General features: G+C 40.3%; 1 protein-coding gene across 11 annotated transcripts in view; it reads left to right on the top strand.

The window, feature by feature from the left end:
- The window catches only part of LOC135224515 (E3 ubiquitin-protein ligase MYCBP2-like), a 1,655,355-nt gene that overhangs the window by 1,222,298 nt on the left and 411,948 nt on the right, over positions 1-21,109 (top strand). For all 11 annotated transcript variants that reach the window (XM_064263565.1, XM_064263560.1, XM_064263570.1 and 8 more), the window contains one exon: positions 6,499-6,730. In XM_064263565.1, coding sequence (XP_064119635.1) covers positions 6,499-6,730 — 232 coding nt within the window. The remainder of the gene's footprint in view (positions 1-6,498; positions 6,731-21,109) is intronic.

The raw sequence follows: 21,109 nt of genomic DNA, 5'->3' as shown, positions 1-21,109 counted from the left end.
ATGAAAATATATTAATTCCAAGGTAGAGCGAACTAGACATTAAAGGACATTTGTAGCTCTAATAATTTACATGAATCACGGTGATGTAATAATTATTCATAATATGGCTACGTGCAGCAAACATTCAAATTTGCAAACATTGTAGAGAGGGTTGGATATCGATTCTAATTTCGAATACCCGAGTCCGATGGTGATTTGTAACGGAGTCGGTATAAACTTATAACCTCACTTGTTAGCGGCATCGATAACGTCACTGAAGTCCTGATTTCTTCTTTGGCTGCTAGGCAGTGGTTCGAACTAACGAGAGGACAAAATTATTATCAACTAAAAGAATTCCCCTTCCGTTTGCATATACGAAAATATAATAATTCTGAGGTAGAGCGAAATAGATATTAATTGACATTTGTAGCTTGAATAATTTACACGAATCATGGTGATGTGATAATTATTCATAATATGGCTATGTGAGGCAAACGTTTGAATTTGTTAACATGGTTGGATATTAATTCTAATTACGAATACCCAAGTTTGACAGTGATTTGTAATGTTGGAGTCTGTATAAACTTATAATCTCACTTGTTAGCCAAATCGATAACGTCACTGCAGTCCTGATTTCTTCTTTGTCTGCTAGGCAGTGGTTTGAACCCACGAGAGGACGAAATTATTATCAACTAAAACAATTCTCCTTCAGTTTGCATATACGAAAATATTAATTCTGAGGTAGAGCAAAATAGATATTAATGGACATTTGTAGCTTGAATAATTTATACGAATCACGGTGATGTGATAATTATTCATAATATGGCTACGTGCGGCAAACATTTGAATTTGTTAACGGTTGGATATCAATTCTAATTACGAATACCCAAGTTTGACAGTGATTTGTAAGGTTGGAGTCGGTATAAACTTAAAATCTCACTTGTTAGCCAAATCAATAACGTCACTGCAGTCCTAATTTCTTCTCTGTCCGCTGGGCGATGGTTGGAACCCACTAGAGGACAAAATTATGATAAACTAAAATGATTCCCCTTCGGTTTACATATATGAAAATATGGCTACGTGCGGCAAACGTTCAAATTTGTTAACATGGTAGAGGGTGTTGGATGTTGATTCTAATTACGAATACCCAAGTTCGACGGTGATTTGTAAGGTCGGAGTCGGTATAAACTTATAAAATCACTGGTTAGCTGAATCGATAATGTCAGTGAAGTCCTGATTTCTTCTCTGTCCACTGTGGGTGGGTCGAACCCAAAAGAGGACGAAATTATTATCAACTAAGAAGAATTCCCTTCGGTTTACATATATGAATATACAGTATATTAATTCGCACTTCTTAAAGATGATACCCTTTGCGCGAGGTGGTTTGAAACCTAATCTTGTGTAAGTTCGGGTTATTACTGTATAGATTATCAATAATCCTTAAATAATTATTACCATTCTTTTGTTTTTGTAAATAAAAAAAAACTGAATTGAAAGAATATGTGGAACTGCAGTGTTCAGCAGTTCTAATTTTGCTATCAGGGTGATAATGTGGTAGCCAACCCGAATGTAGAGGGGATGGGAGCACTGCCTTTCGAGCAGTGTTAAGCCCCGTACACACTGTGCATCATGTATCTGCCACATGATGTAGTAGTGGTGTTGAATAAAATTACTAGCAGCCAAACTGTACTGCAACACTGTTCACTCACCACTACCTGCTAAACCCCTTGAGTGGACTAGGACCAACACACTAAATTTTATTGAATTGCTGAAGGAGCATCCATCTGTTTGGAACATCGGCGCTGGAGCTGAGCAGTCATTTGAAATCGCTCTGGCCCATCAACACATTGGTGATGTGGTTTCGTGTCGAAAAAGTAGTTTTTCAACACATCTGTTCAACACTGCCTGCATCATTATACATATTGTGTACAGGGCTTTAAGGCTAAATCACACATCAGCGAATAAAGCTGGCACCCGTCATAATGGCTTGGCTTTATGACTGTTGCGGATCTTGAAAAAAAAGAAAGGATATCAGCTGATTATGACCAAAGTATGACAATCGCAATGTACAATTACGTATGTCGAAATGAGATTCGTGACATATGTAGACGTACATGTATGTCGCCAATGATATAGGCCACATCCACTTTTAACGGTTTTTTGGGGATGGTAACTGACGTAAATGCAATATTGTCAGACGTAAGTCAAATACAACCTAAGTAATACGGAATCTGACTTAGGCAACTTCCATAAACTGTGTCATTCCAGGCACGGCAGACAGGCATAAGATAGATGAACAGGATGTTGTGAAGACTGCACAATATCTGGACATGATATTAGACACTGTAAATGATGATCCTAAGCTTGCACTGGCCATGGTGGATCATTACTTTGCCAGCTTGACATTAAGAATAATAAAAATGCGGCAGGAACGAAAGCGCAAGAAGCAAAAGAACCAAAGCGGGAGATGCTGGATGTGGTCCTACTTACAAAGAAGAGAGCAGAAGGTTAATACAACAACTTGAGGAAAGAATTGGCAATTGAAACTCCAGGACTGTACCGGAACTCTACCAGGATTACAGTTTTTCCAGGAAATTGTTGAACGGGTCTCGTCCTATGATGAAACCATACCCTGCACAGAATCTAACAGCACATGAGCGCATCTTTAATTACTGACTGAGTAGGTCAAGTCGTACAGTGGAGAATGTCTCTGGCTTACTAGCAAACTGGTAGATAATGTTAGCAATTATCATACTGTCTTTTTTTTGGTCTGCTTGTTTAAAAACGTATTAATATTAAACACCTTTTGTATACCATTTCTTTTCTACAAAAATAATACGTAATTAACAGGAAATACCTTTCGTATACCATCTGATATTGAGCCCTTGAGGTCGGCCAGTTGAAAAAGACATCAATGGAAAGAAGACATGCAAATGCACATGGTGTAAGGAAAAAATTCCAATTAATTTTCCATACCTTCCATAAGAAGTTGAAAATTACTATTTACAATCCCTTTTACAAGATAATCGTAAATTTTACCAAGTTATACGTGCTTTTTTTAATAAATAATTTTGTTATTTTTTAAAATTATAATTACAGCTCACACAATATCAAGACAGATAATTAAAATCAGTAACAAATTCTGAATATATTTGTTGTAAAGTATTAACGTAAATTTATTGAGATCAAAGATGCAGTAACTTTTTTTGGTTATGCATGTCTTTTCTAATATTTCTTTGCACTTTTATTAGCAAAATTACAATTATAACTGTCATATTATCATAAAAGATAAGAACTAAAACCAACAGCAACCCCTTGGTATATTTATGAGAAATATATGATAAGCGAGAGAGGCAACACATTTGTTTGTGAGTTGTATTCAGTGTCATATTTGTCTGTGTATGACATTCTCAAAGTATAACAAAAACACTGCAAATCTAAAATGCAATTTTTACTTTAAAAAGATAATGCCTTTCCATTTATTATACTTCAGAGCATTCTAATAAATTTTATTGATTACAGTTCAGTCACTGACATACGTATATATACTACTTTTTAAGAAAAAAATCAGTGAAAGTTCTGAATAAATGTCAGAACTATTTTTATTGTTACTATATATTTCATTTAAGGTTGTTTTATATTCAAGTATATGAGAGATTCGACCCTAAGAATAGATATATTAAAATGCTGAAAATCTTGAATCCCAAATATATGCTAACCAAAACATAAAAAGAAAGGCAGGTTTGAATTTTATATAGATATATAGCTGGAAACGCACGTGTCACAATGTGGCGACTGTATATAGCTGGAAACACACATGTCACAATGTGGCGATTGCGCACCCCCTCCGCACAGGTTGAGGGGTTGTCAATTACATCGTGTACATCGAAACGGACACCCTGTGTCGAAATTGCTACCTAATCACATTATGTATGTTGAAAGAGCTATACTTACGTCGGAAGAGCTCTCAGGTAATTCACCATAACATGGAGACTTTTGACAATTGTCATGGCTCGACTGTGATAACTACTTGCAACAGCTAGTTGTCGCAATCACTTGGCGGATGTCGGGAAACTCGGCAACTGTGTGAGCGCATATGAAGATTTTGGTCGTAATTCAGTTGTAATTCGGCTTTTACGTCGGTCGCAGGCTTTATTCGCCGATGTGGGATTTAGCCTTTAGTCTAGCTGCTGGAGGAGAAAGTGTGTTTGAAATTGTTTTGAAATCCGTCAAAGCTTAATCAATTTGTACTTTTAGTGATAGTGATCAAATTAGTGATGATACTGATGATATGTAATGCAGAATAATCAACTCAGTGGCGAAATTGCTCTACCTTATACCTCCTGAGTAATTTGAGCCAGGTTACTAAGTGCTCTGCCCCATTGCTCTCTTTCATCTTAATTCTTTTTAAGCATTGCATGAGTTGGACAGTTAATGGCTGCCGGCAACTTATTTCTCCTTTCCTTGTCACTTTTGGTGGGAATATGATGCCAGGATACAAGGCTTCCCTTTCCCCACCTATTCTTGCATCCTACAACACATGACTGAACTATTGCTAATAAATAAGGCGCCGATTAACTTCAGTTATCATTGTTCATCTGTATGGTAGAAAAACGGAAATGGTCCACTAGCAGTGATATTGTTAGGAAAATGACGTGTTGATGACATCTATACTTGAGTGGAGGTTGGCTTATCTAATGTTATCAGATTGTCATCTGTTTAACGATCTTTTTGTTGAGAAAAACGTTATTTTAAGTTAGTGAATAAGACATAATTATAAAAAATATTGTATAATTTATAACTTCTAGCTTGTTTTCTTAAACTAAATACAGTTTGCTGCCTTGAAGAAGGGAGGTGAAATACACTGCTGCATAAGGTTTAGTTGGCATGCCTGTAACGTTGAATGTTCAGTAGAGTGTCTGGATGCATGATAACTTCTAAATCTTACATATGACAATTTTCTTTTTAATGTCAATAAAAATGTCAAATTACAATAAAAAAATTGTACAAATATGGAGGAGAATTCAGATTGCAGTTATATGAGAGAAGAAGATTGGAAATTGTTTATATATATACATATAAATGAATGGTTTAATGCGAGTCATGTAGGCCTAGAATGATCGTGTGAACAGCGCTATCAATGTCTTTGGGAGTGACGCTAAATATCAGGATGTGAACAGCATTCATAATCTGAAACTGGCAGGAAACCGCACTTTTAACTAATTACGTATATGGAATTAATATAATTTACTGTTGTTTTTCTTTAATTTTGTTTGAATATATTGACTTATTTTGAATTGTTGTTATTTAGACTTTTATTGTTGATATTTTTCTAATAAATGAAATTTTTTAATGTTACGTTTCAACTTCTTGCTCAATATCAATATTATCTACCACCATTATGCATATTAATAATATTTAGAAATACATTATTTTTGTTTTTCTCTTTTGCCTACTTCATTATGGAAAGTATAAAAATTTTTCTCTCAATGAGTGACTAATTCAGTCCTCAGCCATACGGTTTCAGAATTAAGTCAGATGGACAATTCGAAGATACCATTCAACACAGAAATGATCAATTATATATCTGCATAACAGTTGTAAAAGAATGCATTATTGGTAATAAAATTGGAATACCACCTACTTACAAACAAAATCATACTGCATATTATATGATTCTCCACCTTTCACAGACCTGGGAAGGATCATTAGGCTTAGCCAAACATTATTTTACATTTTTTTAATGTTTTGATTATGATAAATAAACAGAACATAATAGTTTTGTTTTTAATGCTGTATACACAAAACATATAGGCCTACAAGTTTTAGTGCTAAAGTAAAACTCTTCAGCCCAAAAATAAAATTGTTAGGCAAATTACAAGAAAAAATTAATACCACAATTCTTAAAGAAGAAGGCAAATTACAAGAAAAAATTGATACCACAGTTCTTAAAGAAGAAACATACGGTAGAACATAAACAATTTTAATTTTCTTTAAACAATGTTATTTAACTTGTCTGCCATAATATACATTAGCGAGTGACTGTTCTTTACTCATTTCTTTTTTTTAGACAAATCCAGCCTTGTGCAGGCAAAGGATCTTGCTCTAATTAACAGAAACTTAATTTTTATATATTAAATTTTTCAGGCTATCCTTACAAGGCTGTGCACCCCATGTAAATGTTACAATCCTTTGAATTGTCTTTAATTAAAGTGTTGTAGATTTTTGGGATATTTCTGTTTAGTTCATGAGGCGTTCATATCTGGTCATGTGTCTTTTGTTATTGACCCGCACATCAGGGTCACATATTGCAGGAGCTTTGTACTGTAAAAGTTGGATCAGAGTTTGAGTTGGATCTGGAATGAAAGTTACCCGTGGTGCTGGTCCCTGTATAGATTTTAAACCTTCAGTATTGATGTCCATTAAAAGTAAACTACAAGGTTATATGACAGAGAGAATCACGAATTTGAATATGCCATGACAGATTTTATTTTATGATATTGTATTGTTTATCTACAGGTTATAACTGATACCATTACTAGACGACGTGACATGAGTCCACGTCGTGAAGGAATGCTTAGTGCTGATGGAACGGATAGTGTGCCAGGTGGTGCTGGGGTTTACACTGTGGTTAAATGTGGTGCTTCAGGACACAATATTCGGAGCCAGCCCAGCTTAAAAGCCCCTCCTGTTGGGATGCTGGTGTTAGGGAATTCCATAACTGCTGACTCTGATACCAAAAACAATGACGGTAAGCCAGATCGTATGTCTGAGATTATGAAAAACAATCCATTTATTTTGAAGTTTATATTTATCACTAAAATCTTTGTATAGTGATGTCCTTTCAAGGTTGCAAGTTAAATTTGCATGTTCTCACAAAATGATGTGACATTGCCATTTATCTATGAATAGTAAACCTACGAAGATTTTACCTATGAAAGAAGCCCTGGTGATGCCAGGTGGATAGGATAGCTGCCCTTGAAATGCGAGCTCATTTCTTACTTCCTCACATAATAATAATTCCTTCCCAAGGGAAAGAAAATTCTTTTCATGTTGGGCACTGGGTGTCAAGCTGTTCTTTATTTTTGCTCCATTTTTTAAAAATAACACATCAGTGGTTTTACTGATCAAAACATTCTTTCATTCCCACCTACCCCACCCCTTTGTCCTTCTGCTCGATTTACTCCTGTGGGATTTTTTGGGCTGGTTTTAGTGTTTCATTGCTACTTAGCATTTTTATTGCATTTTCCCTCTGATGAAGGTATGATGTTAGAGTGGCCTTGTTATGATTTCACTTTGGTTGTTTGTATTCATCCTTTTACTTTTCATCCACTCCCTGTGGTCTCCTCTTATTCAGCTGTCAAACTTACATAACTTTACAGTGCTTTAATTTTTACCTCTTAAAAACAAATCTTTTTGACAAACCTCTGAGAATTTAGAAAGGTGAATCGTTGGTGTTGATAAATTGATAAACAGTAGTAATAATATTCATGCCATATTTTGTTTTCTGTACTGATACCAGCAGGTCATATAAAAGGAAATTCTTGGTTTAGATCACATTTGCAGCAGATTTACAATTAGTTTTAGATCTGGCTTCTTAAAATTTGTGCTATTATTCCTGCCATTGTAGCCTGTGTCCTACCTTCCACCTGAAAGGAAGGCTCTTAGAACCACTCATTAAGCCTTCACCATGATGATGATCTCTGCTGTCTTAGGTGTATAGTGTATCTTTGGTGATGAATTCTATTGCTGTACGGTACTATGTTATCTTATGCTTTGCAATGTTCTGGACCAAGGAATGGAAGTTTTTTCTCTTTGGTAGTTAAGAATACATCTGCTTATTAAGAGATAGGTAGAATTCATCAACAAATAAGTTTATTACAAGAGATTTGTACTTCTCCATGGTATTACGTGCACCTCACCCTTGACCTGTGGCATGCACTGTACTTCGCTCAGTAGGAAATGGTATTACTTTCCATTATCTTTGGCTTCCAGCAGTAAGAATGTAAGTTGGACTGTACCCATGGTTTCTCCTCATCATCGGAATTACCCTAAGTGGTGATGAAGGTTGTGAACATTTTTTTATCTATTTCTATAAGACCCTTATCTATTTCAATAAGACCCTGGTGAAGTGACTGATTTTCCAATTTGCCCAATAATTTTCAGCCCCTTTCTTAAGAGTTTTCACGGTCATCATTAGCCTCAATTTGTTGCTATTATCTCATTCCTGTAGAAAAAATACCACAACTTAATCTTATACCCAAAAATTATTCCCACACCTGGCCAACAATCATTTGAAGTGATACATGGTATCTGAAGTAAAAAAGCCTCTTTATCTTATTCCTTAACATTTCAATACATCATGAATGAATTCGATAGTTGTGCAAGTAGGAAAATGTAAGAAGTACTTGCAGGCATTCTTGAAATCTTTTTGTTTGCTATGCTATCACAACCTTTTCCATATAACTCAGAACAAAGATACGTAGTCTTCTGTGTGAAGATTACCAATATTATCGTATTGAAAATGAGGAATATTTACCTGACCTTTCCATTAGATAACTGCAAAAATTAGGATTTAAGCAGTCTTCAGCTTTCTTGAATTGAGCATCATAACTTTAGTCTCTTCTTAATTTGATTCTGAGCTTGAAATTTTTGTTTACAGAACCAGGAGTCATTCTTGAATTTGTAATTTCCAGGTCAGACAGAAAACATTTCCAACATAAATATCATAATGGCTAACTGTCAATTAACTCAGTTTGGTGCTATGTACCTATTTTGGAAGCGGAAACATAACCCATGAGTGGTGGACATTCTATGGGTAAGCACCAGACACTTTTTTCATAAAAACCTTATAGTTGTCACATTGTCAAATCTTCTATAATGATACTTCTCAAGTATAAAGAGACAAAGTTGTCAGGTTCAAGCGTATGGGAGTGTCAACTGGGTGAAGTCAGCTGCCAGAGAGTTAGTGGGAAAGATCTCCCCCTACTTTTGTGGCTTGATTTTTGTGTTCAGGAAGGACATAATTGAGTAAAGACATGTCATTAATAAAAAATCTCTCATCTATTTATTTCATAAGATTCTATTCAGGGTAAAAGCTGTTTAATCCATTTATCTATTCCAAGTCTCACCTGATCTGCAAAACAGCATATATGTACTTCAGGTATGAAGTACTCCTTTCCCAACATACTCCAAACATACCTCAGATTTATTTAAAAAAGCAACTTGCTGTGGACTGTATTATATACTTTGGCATATCCTGTACCCATCTCATCTTCACTTGGATCATGGTGTTAGTGGCCATTCAAAGCCATTCTTGTGGAATGTGCCATAAAGTTACCAGGGTAATTTGGTCTTTTGACCTTCCTGGAAGTCTTACAGAATGTACTAATTTTAGTGAACCCTGGGCTAAGCAGGGATTTTTATGATTCATATTATTAGAATAGAATCATAGAAAAATCATTTCATTACACCTAAACATGTCCTCTGCATGTAAATGAATACTGTATCATAACATCTTTAGTCTGGTTATATAGTTGGTATTATGGACAAGCTCAAAAATCTTGGCAAAGTCTTCTTTGAGAGGATAGGCCACATCCACTACTGCACCACTTTTTGTCTTTTTGTCACCTTCAGAAACTTTTCCCTTCCAGATTAAGCTGAATACAGTCTCTCTAGATCAATTTGAGTGAACGCTCAATAGTGATTTCCTGGGCCGCAGAATACTGCAGGCTTTGTCCCTTCAATCTATAGCCCAGACCTATTCCCAGTGAAGGATTTAGGGGGGAGCCAAGCAGGCCATGGCCTAGCGCCCCGCGACTGTGAGGGCTTTGCATCTCAGCAAAAAAAATGATAATAATAATAATAATAATACAGGTTTTATTTTGAAAATAATGGCTATTTCAGCAGCATTTATTTTGTATAAAAGTTTCTCTATTCTTCTTATTACTGACTTTTCTTCTGTACTCAAGTTGGCTATTAAAATGCCAAATGGGGAATTCATGTAAAAAATGTGGTAGTATTTGTCAAATTAAATATATTATACAAAATGCAGTACAAAATGGGTCTTAAACCTAATTGGCAAAATATACTAAATGACTTAATCTGGATTCCTCTTGCTCAGGGGCATGTCTCTCTCTCTCTCTCTCTCTCTCTCTCTCTCTCTCTCTCTCTCTCTCTCTCTCTCTCTCTCTCTCTCTCTCTCTTTTCTTAAAACGTTTAGTCCTTAAACCCAGAGGGACATCGTAGACAGGTGTTGTGGGACTGAAGTTCTTACGGGAGTCCTACAGTATATATAGTCTGTTGCACAGCATGGAGTCCTTATCAGCGAATTCTGATTGGTTAATTGGCTCAGCTGCTGATTCCCTGTTGGCGGATGCCTCAAGATCAGGGGTGGGTCCTATGCCGACGCTGCAGTAGTCTCTCAGACCGTCGTAAGGGAAGGCTGCCTCTCCATGCAGGATTCTGGTTGGTTGGAGCAGGCGGTTGCATGACATCACTACTTGCTGAATGGTCATTGGCACGTTGTTGTTGCATGACGCCATGTCTGGCGTAGTCTGGTGTTTCTTGATCTGGTGTGTCATGCAACAGCACCGCACCAATGACATTTCAGCAAGTAGTGATGTCATGCAGCAGCCAGCTCCAGCCAACCAGAATCCTGCGAGGAGAGGCACCCTTCCCTTACAATGGTCTGAGAGACTACTGCAGCATCTGCATAGGACCCACTCTGATCTTGAGGCATCCGCCAACAGGGGATCAGCAGCGGAGCCAGTTAGCCAATCATAATTTACCAATAAGGACCCCATCCTGTGCAACAGACTATGTATATACACCATAGGACTCTCGTAAGAACTTATTCCCACAACACCTGTCCGACGATGTCCTTCTGGGTTTAAGGACAAAACGTTGCAAGAAGAAGAGAGGAGAAGGGGAGGGAGAGAGAGAGAGAAGAGCAGACGCCCCTGAGCAAGAGGAATTCAGAATGAGTCATTTAGTATCTTCTACCAATTAGGCTTAAGATCCAATTTGTACTGCATTTTGTATAATATATTCAGTTTGACAATCACACCACGTTTTTGACATGAATTCCCCATTTCGCATTTTAATAGCCAACTTGAGTGCAGAAGAAAAGTCAGTAACAAGAAGAATAGAGAAACTTCTATACAAAATAAATGCGGCTGAAATGGCCATAATTTTCAATAAAACCTGTATTAATGAAAGTCTTCTCCAGGCAAATAATAATGATAATGGCACAACAAACCAATGCACGGACAATACATGAGACAGATTAAAGAGCTGGCCAGCAATGAAACATGACAGTTTCTACAGATGGGAGAACTCAATAAGGAAACAGAAGGAATGATAACAGATATGTTCAAAGAACGATAGATGGAAATAATATCTCGCCCATATGCAGGAAGTGCAATATGAAAAACAAGACCATAAACCACATAGCAAGCAAATGTACAGCACTTGCACAGAACCAGTACAAAAAGAGGCATGATTCAGTGGCAAAAGCCTTCCACTGGAGTCTATGCAAGAAACACCAGCTATCTTGCAGTAATAAGTGGTACAAGCACCAACCTGAGATTGATAGAAAACGATCAGGCAAAGATCCTCTTAAGACTATGGTATCAGAACAGATAGGGTGATATGTACTTGCAAATGGACCAGACGTTACGTTGATTGACAAAATCAAGAAGAAAGTATCACTCATTGATGTTGTAATACCATGGGACTCTAGAGTTGAAGAGAAAGAAAAGGAAAAATGGATAAGTATTAAGACCTAAAAATAGAAATAAGAAGGATATGGGATATGCCAGTGGAAATTGTACTCATTATCATAGGAACACTAGGCACGATCCTGAGATCCCTGAAAAGGAATCTGAAAAAACTAGAGGCTGAAGTAGCTGCAGGACTCATGCAGAGGAGTGTGCTCCTAGTAACAGCGCACATAGTAAGAAAAGTGATGGACTCTTAAGGTGACGGGATGCAACATAGAAGCCCACACTATAAATACATCCCAGTTGATGTGGAGGACTGATAGACCAAAAAAAGATAATAATAATGATAATGATAGTGATAATGATAATAATAAAAATAATCTAGAAGTGCTTAATTAGAAAATAAATCATGGAAACCTAACCCCTCCCCCCTACTGTAAGTGCCCTCCTTGCTTGCCCATAAATGAAATGGCCCCCTAAGGTCACTGGCCTAGGGTCCCGCACACCCTAAATCTGCCCCTGCCTATTCCTGTACATTAATATCACAACAGGGTCAGCAGCCAATACCTTCATCTCAGCATGTCACAACATGGTAATACACTCCCAGTAGGGAAGATCAGGAGGCTGTCCCATGAATGATTCCTAGATTTGGATATTCTATAGTTGGGCCACTCATTTGAGTTTCCTTGTAACTTCACCCAACAAAAGTTATGCTGTTGCTCTTCATTCCTAAACCCAGTAACATTTCAATTAACCTGTTATATTTTTGTGGTTGTTTGGAAGTTTTGCTTTTCCTGTTTATAGTTTGAAGGTTGCTTTGCTTTGTGGGGAAGATGAAATCAACTTTTTAGAATTTCAGTGTAATTCATTTCCTTAAGGTCACATTTCTCTACTTGAGCTTCCTGAATGGGCTTCTTGGATGGTCTCAGTTATTGGTATGCTAAGACCAACTTCACTCATGCTTTAAGACTATTCAGTTTGCCTTTTAAAAGAGACTTTTTGTCCAAAGTTTGCAGTACATCTCCATAGTTAGCATGTCATCAATCTTCAAGCAGTATTAGTCAAAAGTGGCTGAGTTCTGCAGTTGGTGTTGTTAATGGAAAATGTCTTTCCTGCAATTTTTCTCTTATTGGTATAATAAATCACGGAGAAAAATGAAAACTTTTTACCTCCAAAAGAGGTTGGCTTTTTCAGTTTTACATAGATGGGTTCTCTTCTTCCAAATTTTTAATGGACAGATTCTTACCTAGTTAGGACCACTGAAATGTGAGCCAAGTTTTTGTAATTTAATAATGTTGAATCTTGGCTTATAGTCATTATTACTGTATATACGTACATTACTTCTTTGGATGAAGAATATTCTTATTTTACTGTGTTGTTATTAATGGTCCCTAACTTTGCTTATTTTTGACATAAGGTTAAAGTAGTAAGTTTGTTTCATGATAATTTGTTGTTTCAAGATTCAGGGTGATTTTATAATTCATGGAAATTTTTTAGTGTTTTCCAACTTCAAGTTTGATTTCAAATTGTGGGAACATCAGTTAAAGTTCCCATATCAATTCCCCTTTGTCTCAGATCAGTTCCCCTTGTCTCAGAACCGTCTATAAAAAGACAGGAGAACATATCGATAAGCAAAGATTACAAATCAAAATCTAAAGGTCTAATAAAATAGAACATCTTTGAAATAATATTCAAAATACAGCCAAACCACACTTTTGGCCAAAGAATAAGTATGCTTACCCATTCAAAACAGAATTTACACACTTCACTAGAAATACTATTGCAGAGGCCATCTTGGCTCTGCCGATTCTGTAGTGATCTCCCATCTTGGGTTATTTACATTCTCATTATGGTGGGAAGAAGCTCGCACACACGCACGAACTAACACACAATGTTCACGGCCAAGTAACTGCCTCTAACCAGTTTCATAAGGCACCTCTGCAACTGCCCGTGCATAGAGACAGGACGTGGCACTGATCTGCATAGGCAGCAACTTCGACATCACGCCACCCTATGAAGATACATCAGCATTTCCTAAGCTTGTTACTTCGGGCCACACTGTTTCCAAAGAGAAGCTAAACTGATGATTCCTACATTCTAGGAATGTTACAGCCCATCACTTTACAACGGTGTCTAAAATATATTGTCTTAATTATATTCCCTGTTGCAGCTGGTCGGCCACCCAAACAAGGTAGCACCTGCCTAGCCACATCTCATACAAAATAGCTTACATGTAAAAAACACATTGGCTGGCTCAAGAAAACACCATAATAACTGCATGTCTTTGGCAGTACAAAGTCTATGATATAAAATAAATTTGAACTGCCTGTATCCGGGCTATAATAACAGTTGATTGTAGAGACATTTTCTCATCTTGAATTTTCAACGCTCCCGTGTGTGTGTATTGTCTGCAGCTGCAGAGACTCATGAAACATGCTGTAGAAAGGCAAAATGTCTCCCAGTGGAAGACAACTGATGACTCCCATAGCCCTTTTAACCAATTGCACTCTACTTATTGTAAGACCACATGTTTCATTACTCATTGTGGCAACACTGCATTTATATGCGGCAACACTGCTATTGTTTCCTGCCATATATACGATGCATTAATCATTTTCTTTCCTTTGGTCACTGAGGCATGGAACTTCCTTCGGCCTTCACATCGCTGTAGCTGTCAATATATGGAATTTTAAGAACCTACAGTTTCATTTCTTCACCCTTCGTTCCATTCATTACATGGGCGTATGTGGCAGGGTTACAAGCCACAATAATATGGCGCAGTGAGTATTTACAGCAACAGACTTCAGCCGACTCCGCTTGAAATCCAAGAAGACGACCGCCATTGCTCAATGTTTACCTTGCATCATGTGTTTTGGATCTCTTACAGTGACTGGATTTCTTACAGTGACTCAAGAACAGTATTACTAGTGCATTACAGTGTCTCTAGAAGTGCTACATTGTTTGTGCAGTGCAGTGTTAGAGTGTCAATGTATTACAGTGCAGTGCAGTGTGGTATTAGGAAGCTTCCTTACCAGTTTTTTTTAAGCGCCTCAGTGGCGTGGTTGTTTAGGTGTTTGCTTCTCACCTCGGTGGTTGTGGGTTCGATTCTCGGCCATTCTGTTGAGGAGTGAGAGATGTGTATTTCTGGTGATAGAAGTTCACTCTTGACGTGGTTTGGAAGTCACGTAAAGCCGTTGGTCCCGTTGCTGAATAACCACTGGTTCCATGCAACGTAAAAACACCATTCAAACAATTGCCAGTTTTTTGGCGGGATATTTGAATTCAGGCGTGATTTTCGTGACCCCGTGACGTCCCTTTCCCCCTCTCGTGCGTCAATGATGACTGAGGTGTGAGATGAGTGGCCTCCTGCAGCGGCCCAGCCCCCACCCCATCCACCTAGGGACCCAGACCATCCTATCACCACCAAGGCAACACACATATGCACACATACTCTCTCACACTCTGCCTGACTGCTTTATCTCACAAGCTCACAACAACAAAGATTTTTATTTTTAATCACTCCTGGCGCATTCCTTCACTTACATACAGTGAATTGGATATTTTCCCAGCACTCTACACTGTATGAGCTCTTACGATACCTGACTCAACATGGCTCAGCAAGAGGAACAGCTAATTGAGTTGATAGATCAGACAGATGATCAGACACTCGATCATACACACGATCAGACAGAGGATCCGATGGGAGACAACGGACCAACGCATCCCACTGCAGCTGATGACAGCACGATCCCCACCCTCCCACCTCTTCTGACTCCCAGTAGGCCAGAAGGCCGAGATAATTATATATTACATCTCATACATTTTCTTCAGACTTCCAGCTTGCAAGAGCAAGAACGACGGAGACAAGAAGAGCAGACCTTCCGACAACAGATGGAGCATTCACGACAGGAAGACAACCAGCAATTTATGGATCTTTTCACTTTGTTATAGGGACAGATTGCAGCATTGCAACCCCAGCAACCTTATACCACATCTGCAACCCCTGCCACACCTGTTCCATTAACTTCTAGCATTGCAGTGCATACACCTACATTTACTAGCAAGCCTATAGTCCACCCTCCACCCCTCTTGCAACAAGATGCAACATATCAAGCATTTCATCAATGGAGGCTCCATTTCTAGGACTATGCAGCCCTAGTTGGACTTGATAAATTACATCAAGCCTCCCAGCTGATACACGTGAGGACTTGCATCTCCCTGGACGTCCAGTGTCTGCTTACGCATACACTGGGCATCCCTCCCGACACATCACTCTCCTTTACAGAGGTGTTGGATGCACTGCAGAAGCACTTTCACAGCCTCAGAAATGAAGCATTACAATGTAGGGAATTGTTGTCCTGCAAACAGGCTGTAGGAGAATCGTTTGCAGACTACTATGCACACCTTAGGATCTCGCTGATGAAGTGGACTTATGCACTGGCAACCCCACTTCCTGCGCTGAACAGCAATTGCAGATGGTGATTTTGATGGGCGCAAGGGACGAAGAGTTAATACAACGCCTTATCCCCCTCCAACCCTCATCCACCCTTGCAGAGTTTGTGACATGCTGCTGCTCCTACGAATCTGCATGTGTGACTGCGTCAGCCATTGCATCTTCCCCTAGCCAGGTTAGCACAGTATCTTCATACAAGAGGAACCAGCGCCTACAGAAAAGAACTTCTCATCGATCTCCTGACCAGCGCTCTCACCAGTCTTCTTACAGTGATCTTTGTCAATACTGCTCTCGCAAGCACGACTCCAGACAATGCCCAGCCAAGAGTGCAACCTGCAATAACTGCAGATGCACGGGTCATTGGCCCCGCTCTCAGAAATGCCCTGCTAAGGAAGCAAAGTGCAGTACCTGCCAGAAAAAGGGACATCTCAAGAAGCTGTGCAGATCTACCAAGACGATTCAGACTGTGAATGCAGCCTCACCTTCAAGCCGTCCCTCACCACCTACTAAGTCAAGCATCAGCTGCCGTCTCGTTGGTGACAACTCAGATAACTAGTCCCCCACACCAGTCACTGTCTCCCTGTCATTTGGTGATATCTCATCAAAGCTTCACCTAATCCCCGATACAGGAGCAGACATCACAGTGATTGGCATCACACACTTGGATCCATGTACCCAGGGCAAGACTTTCACCTCCACCCATGACGGCTGTAGTGACAGCAGATGGATCCCCCATGACACAAGCTTTGGGTTGCTTCCAGGTGACACTTCGCCTTGGTAACAAGTCGGGCTTAGCAACCATACATGTACAGAGGGTATCCAAACTTGCCCTTTTCTCATGTTGACATTGCCGAGCCCTCGCCATAGTGTCACCAGACTTCCTGAAGCCCATTCTCAAGGTTACACATGTCAACAGATATGCCCAGTTTCCTGCCTCCGCTATGACATCACCTGTGCCCAGTTTCCTGCCTCCGCTATGACATCACTTGCAGCTGCCAAGGACTATTTTCTCTGCCATTTCAGCAATGTTCTCATGTCCAAGACTGATCTACAGACTCGACTGCTAAAGATGATGACAGGTCCCCCAATGAGGATCCACCTGAAACCTGGCACCAAATGCTGAACAGGTGCCGTCAATACGGCATCACCCTCAACAAGGACAAATTCACTGTAGTTGCCCTGGAAGTTAACTTCTGTGGTTACATCCTGTCATCCAATGGTATTGCAGCAGACCCTGACAAGATATCTGCTATACTAACTTCCCCACACTGTCCAATGTCACAGTCCTCAGGTCATTTATGGGTCTCGTCAATCAACTCGCAGACTTCACTCCAGACATTGCAGCCACATCGCAGCCCTTACGCCCACTTATGAGTCCCATAGGTTCTTTCATTTGGACCCCTGATCATGAGCAAGCATTTAAGAAAGTCAAGACAGCTCTGACTTTGCCACCTGTTCTTGCACCCTTCAACCTAGCCTTGCCCGTGGTCCTGCAAACAGATGCCTCACACTTGTATGGCCTTGGATATTCCCTGCTTTGAGACAGTGATCATGGTCATATGCGTCTCGTCCAGTGTGGCTCTCATTTCCTGACGGACACAGAAACTCGCTTCACTACCATAGATCTGTAACTACTTGCAGTTACTTGGACCATGGTTAAGTGTCACCTATACTTGTCTGGACTTCAGCATTTTGCCTTAATGACTGATTATCACCCTTGGATACCGATTCTCAACCATTACACGTTGGATGCCATTGAGAACCCACGCCTACAACATCTCAAAGTGAAAGTGGCCCCCTATATCTTCACCGCAGTCTGGCACGTGGGGAAACAGCTCTGCATACCTGATGCCCTGTCTTGCTCCACAAGAAGGAATGCACCACCTCGGCTTCACATGTCAGGCGCATTGTTTCCAATACTGCCACTTCCACTGATGACCAGGCAACAGAACCGATCATTGAAGAAGATAGGACTCTACAAGAAATCTGCACAGCTGCAGCTCAGGATCAAGACTGCAGTCATCTCGTCCGCTACGTCTCCAATGACTTTCCTACCATCCGCTACAACCTCCATACCTCTGCCCTCCTGTATTGGAAACTGCTGGATAACCTTTACACAGATGGAGAGTTAGTGTTATATGGGCCTCAGATTGTCATTCCTGCAGCCCTCTGTAGATGCACCTTGGCTTGCCTTCATTTCAGTCACCGAGGGATCAAAGCTACAAAGCTACTTGACGTCGTGCAAAACAGACAGTGCTTTGGCCAGACATTGATGCCAATATAAAGAATACAGTGGAAAGTTGTGACGCCTGCCAACAGCTTCTTCCCAGTCAGCAACAAGAGCCCTACATGTGCGATGACCACCCATCCCGGCCCTTTGAAAGTGTCAGGTGACTTCTCCCATGTAGCAGGGAAATCCTGCCTTGTTATCGCTGATAGACTTTCAGGCTGGCCTGTGGTTGTCTCCTGTGGAACGACACAACTGCAGCCAGAGTCATATGAATGTTCTGTGTCTTCTTCTGCAAGGTTGGTGCCCCACTCTGTTTACAGACTGATGGAGGACCCCCATTCTACATCCAAGAATTCAAGCATTTAGTTGACCGCAGGGGCGTTCATCACATCATCACTTCTCCACATTACCCTTAGTCCAATGGATATGCAGAAGCTGCAGTAAAAGCCATCAAACACCACATCATCAAGACTGCCCCATCCGGGAACATAGATTGTGAACCCCTTGACAGAGGTCTGCTGGAACTTTGGAACACCCCGACCCCTGCTGGACGTCCCCCTGCACAGATTCTCTATGGCTACCCTCTACGCACCTGTGTTCCAGCCCACCCCTGGTCATTCACGGATGAGTGGCAAAGACTGAGGACTTTGACCGTCGTACTGCTGCCCATACCAAACAATCCATGAGCCTCTACAACTCACATGCCTACCCTCTAACCAAGCTCACCATCGGCCAGCGAGTCAGGATCCAGGATGCCACGATGCTACAATGGGACAAGGTTGGCATCGTGATGGGTCGCGGCAGGTCAAGACAGTATGAGGTGTGCCTTCCTAGTGGTCCTCATCATTCATCCAGACTCACTGAAAGGAGTCCATGTTCCGCTCGAGACAGTGCCACGAGTGTAAAGGGGGAGGGAGGTGTGTAGATATAAAATACCATTACCATTACATTGCATATGCTTATTACATGCATACATGTATATTTGTGATTTAGAGGATTACCTTTACATTATCATTAACATTGCATTTATCCTTTTACCGTTTGCACTCTACTTATTGTAAGACCCCTTGGTTCGTTACGTATCGTGGCAACACTGCATTAACATGCGGCAACACCACTATTGTTTCCCGCCATATATACGATGCATTAATCAGTTCCTGTCCTGTGGTCACTGAGGAGTGAGGCATGGAACTTCCTTCTGCCTTCACATGGCTGTAGCTGTCAGTATATGGAATTTTAAGAACTTACAGTTTCATTTCTTCACCCTTCGCTCCATTCATTACATGGACGTATGTGGCAGGGTTACAAGCTATAATAACAGTAACTACCCCACCCTTTGTTGGGGAACAATAGGTACAACAAGACCGAGGATGTCACTTCTTTTCTGCCGGCATTCGACACAACATCGAATGTTTGGGCGGCTTTGTTTGAGTTTTTTTCATCGGTTTTTTCTTAGTATTTAGTGTTGTGCTAATTGTTTTGGTAGCTTTTCAACTCATTTTAGTTTTATCTTGATTCTAGTCCATCAGTTTAGGTATTGTAGAGAGGGTTGCAAGACCTGGATGACGAGCAACTTACAATAGCCATGCGATCTGTGCAAAATGTAGAGGACAAGAGTGTTTTAAAATTCGTATTTGTGCTTAATGTGATGGATGGGCTGAGAAAAAATGGGAAGTTTTGAGGCCTCATTTGGATAAATAGGAAAGGGATAGAAAGAGGAAGGTGGCTTCTAAGGCCGAAGGTAGGGGCCAGAGCTTAGAGCCTGTCACTAACATTCAAGTTATTGACACTTATGTTCCTTCTTCCCATACTCTTGCATTATCCCCATGCTGAGTCCTCCTTATATTTTACCATCAACTCCTTTTAGCTCCCATGCTTCCGAACCCAATGCCATTGCCAGCCTCGAGTGTAAGTTTGACCACAAATTTGATCTTGATTTCAGTACTGTGTCTAAATTAAGTGAGTCACTTAAGTTCCTTATGGATGAAGTGCATAGGATTAAACAAGTGCCAGTGCCAGTGCCAGTGGAGGAGGTGGCTGTCCATCCTGCTGATTCTCCCAGACGATAGTCACTGACACACTCCCCTGAACATGGGAGTAGACATACTGGAGGTCCAAAGGAGGTCAGTGGAGTTTGCCCACGGGCAGTGGCCCCCATCCAATTCAGTGGTTCATGGTTCTGACAGCTGTTGAACCAGCTGTTGGAAAGGCGTCACTGTGAATGCTCACCAGTTATTGTCTGGCGCTGATCTCTCCAATCTGGATAAGAGACTTTTGGCGTTTTTTGGGAGAATCTCACAGAGAGACCTCTCCTATTTCTTTGAAGCATACTAGGGAGCCTTCACTTAGCCTGCAACCAAGTTGCAATTTGTGGTGCAGTCCAGTGTGTCATTTGCCTCAGTGTTGCCATGCAGAACTCCAGTTTTTGGCTCCTAAGCACTCTTCTAGGAAACGCTCCTCTTCATCTTCTGGGCACCCACTAGAGCACCTTGAGTGTCATCCATCCAAGTGCCCATCTTGGACTCCCGAGGGCCCATCTCAGACTCCCAAGCACCTGTCCTGGACTCTAGAGCTCACATCTCATTCCTCTGACTGTCTGCCTCTGGCCAGCTTGTCACCGATTTCCACAAGTTTGGCGCCAACTTCTAAGTGTTCAGTGACAACCGAATGCCCACCTTATGCTTCGCCTGCTCTTGTTTCAGAGGATCCCTGTTTTGCTCATAT

Source organism: Macrobrachium nipponense, chromosome 12 (assembly GCF_015104395.2).
Source record: "Macrobrachium nipponense isolate FS-2020 chromosome 12, ASM1510439v2, whole genome shotgun sequence".
NCBI classification, from domain to species: Eukaryota; Metazoa; Arthropoda; class Malacostraca; order Decapoda; family Palaemonidae; genus Macrobrachium; species Macrobrachium nipponense.
The sequence above is the reverse complement of the archived record's forward strand: the minus strand, read 5'-3'. Positions and strand labels throughout refer to the sequence as shown.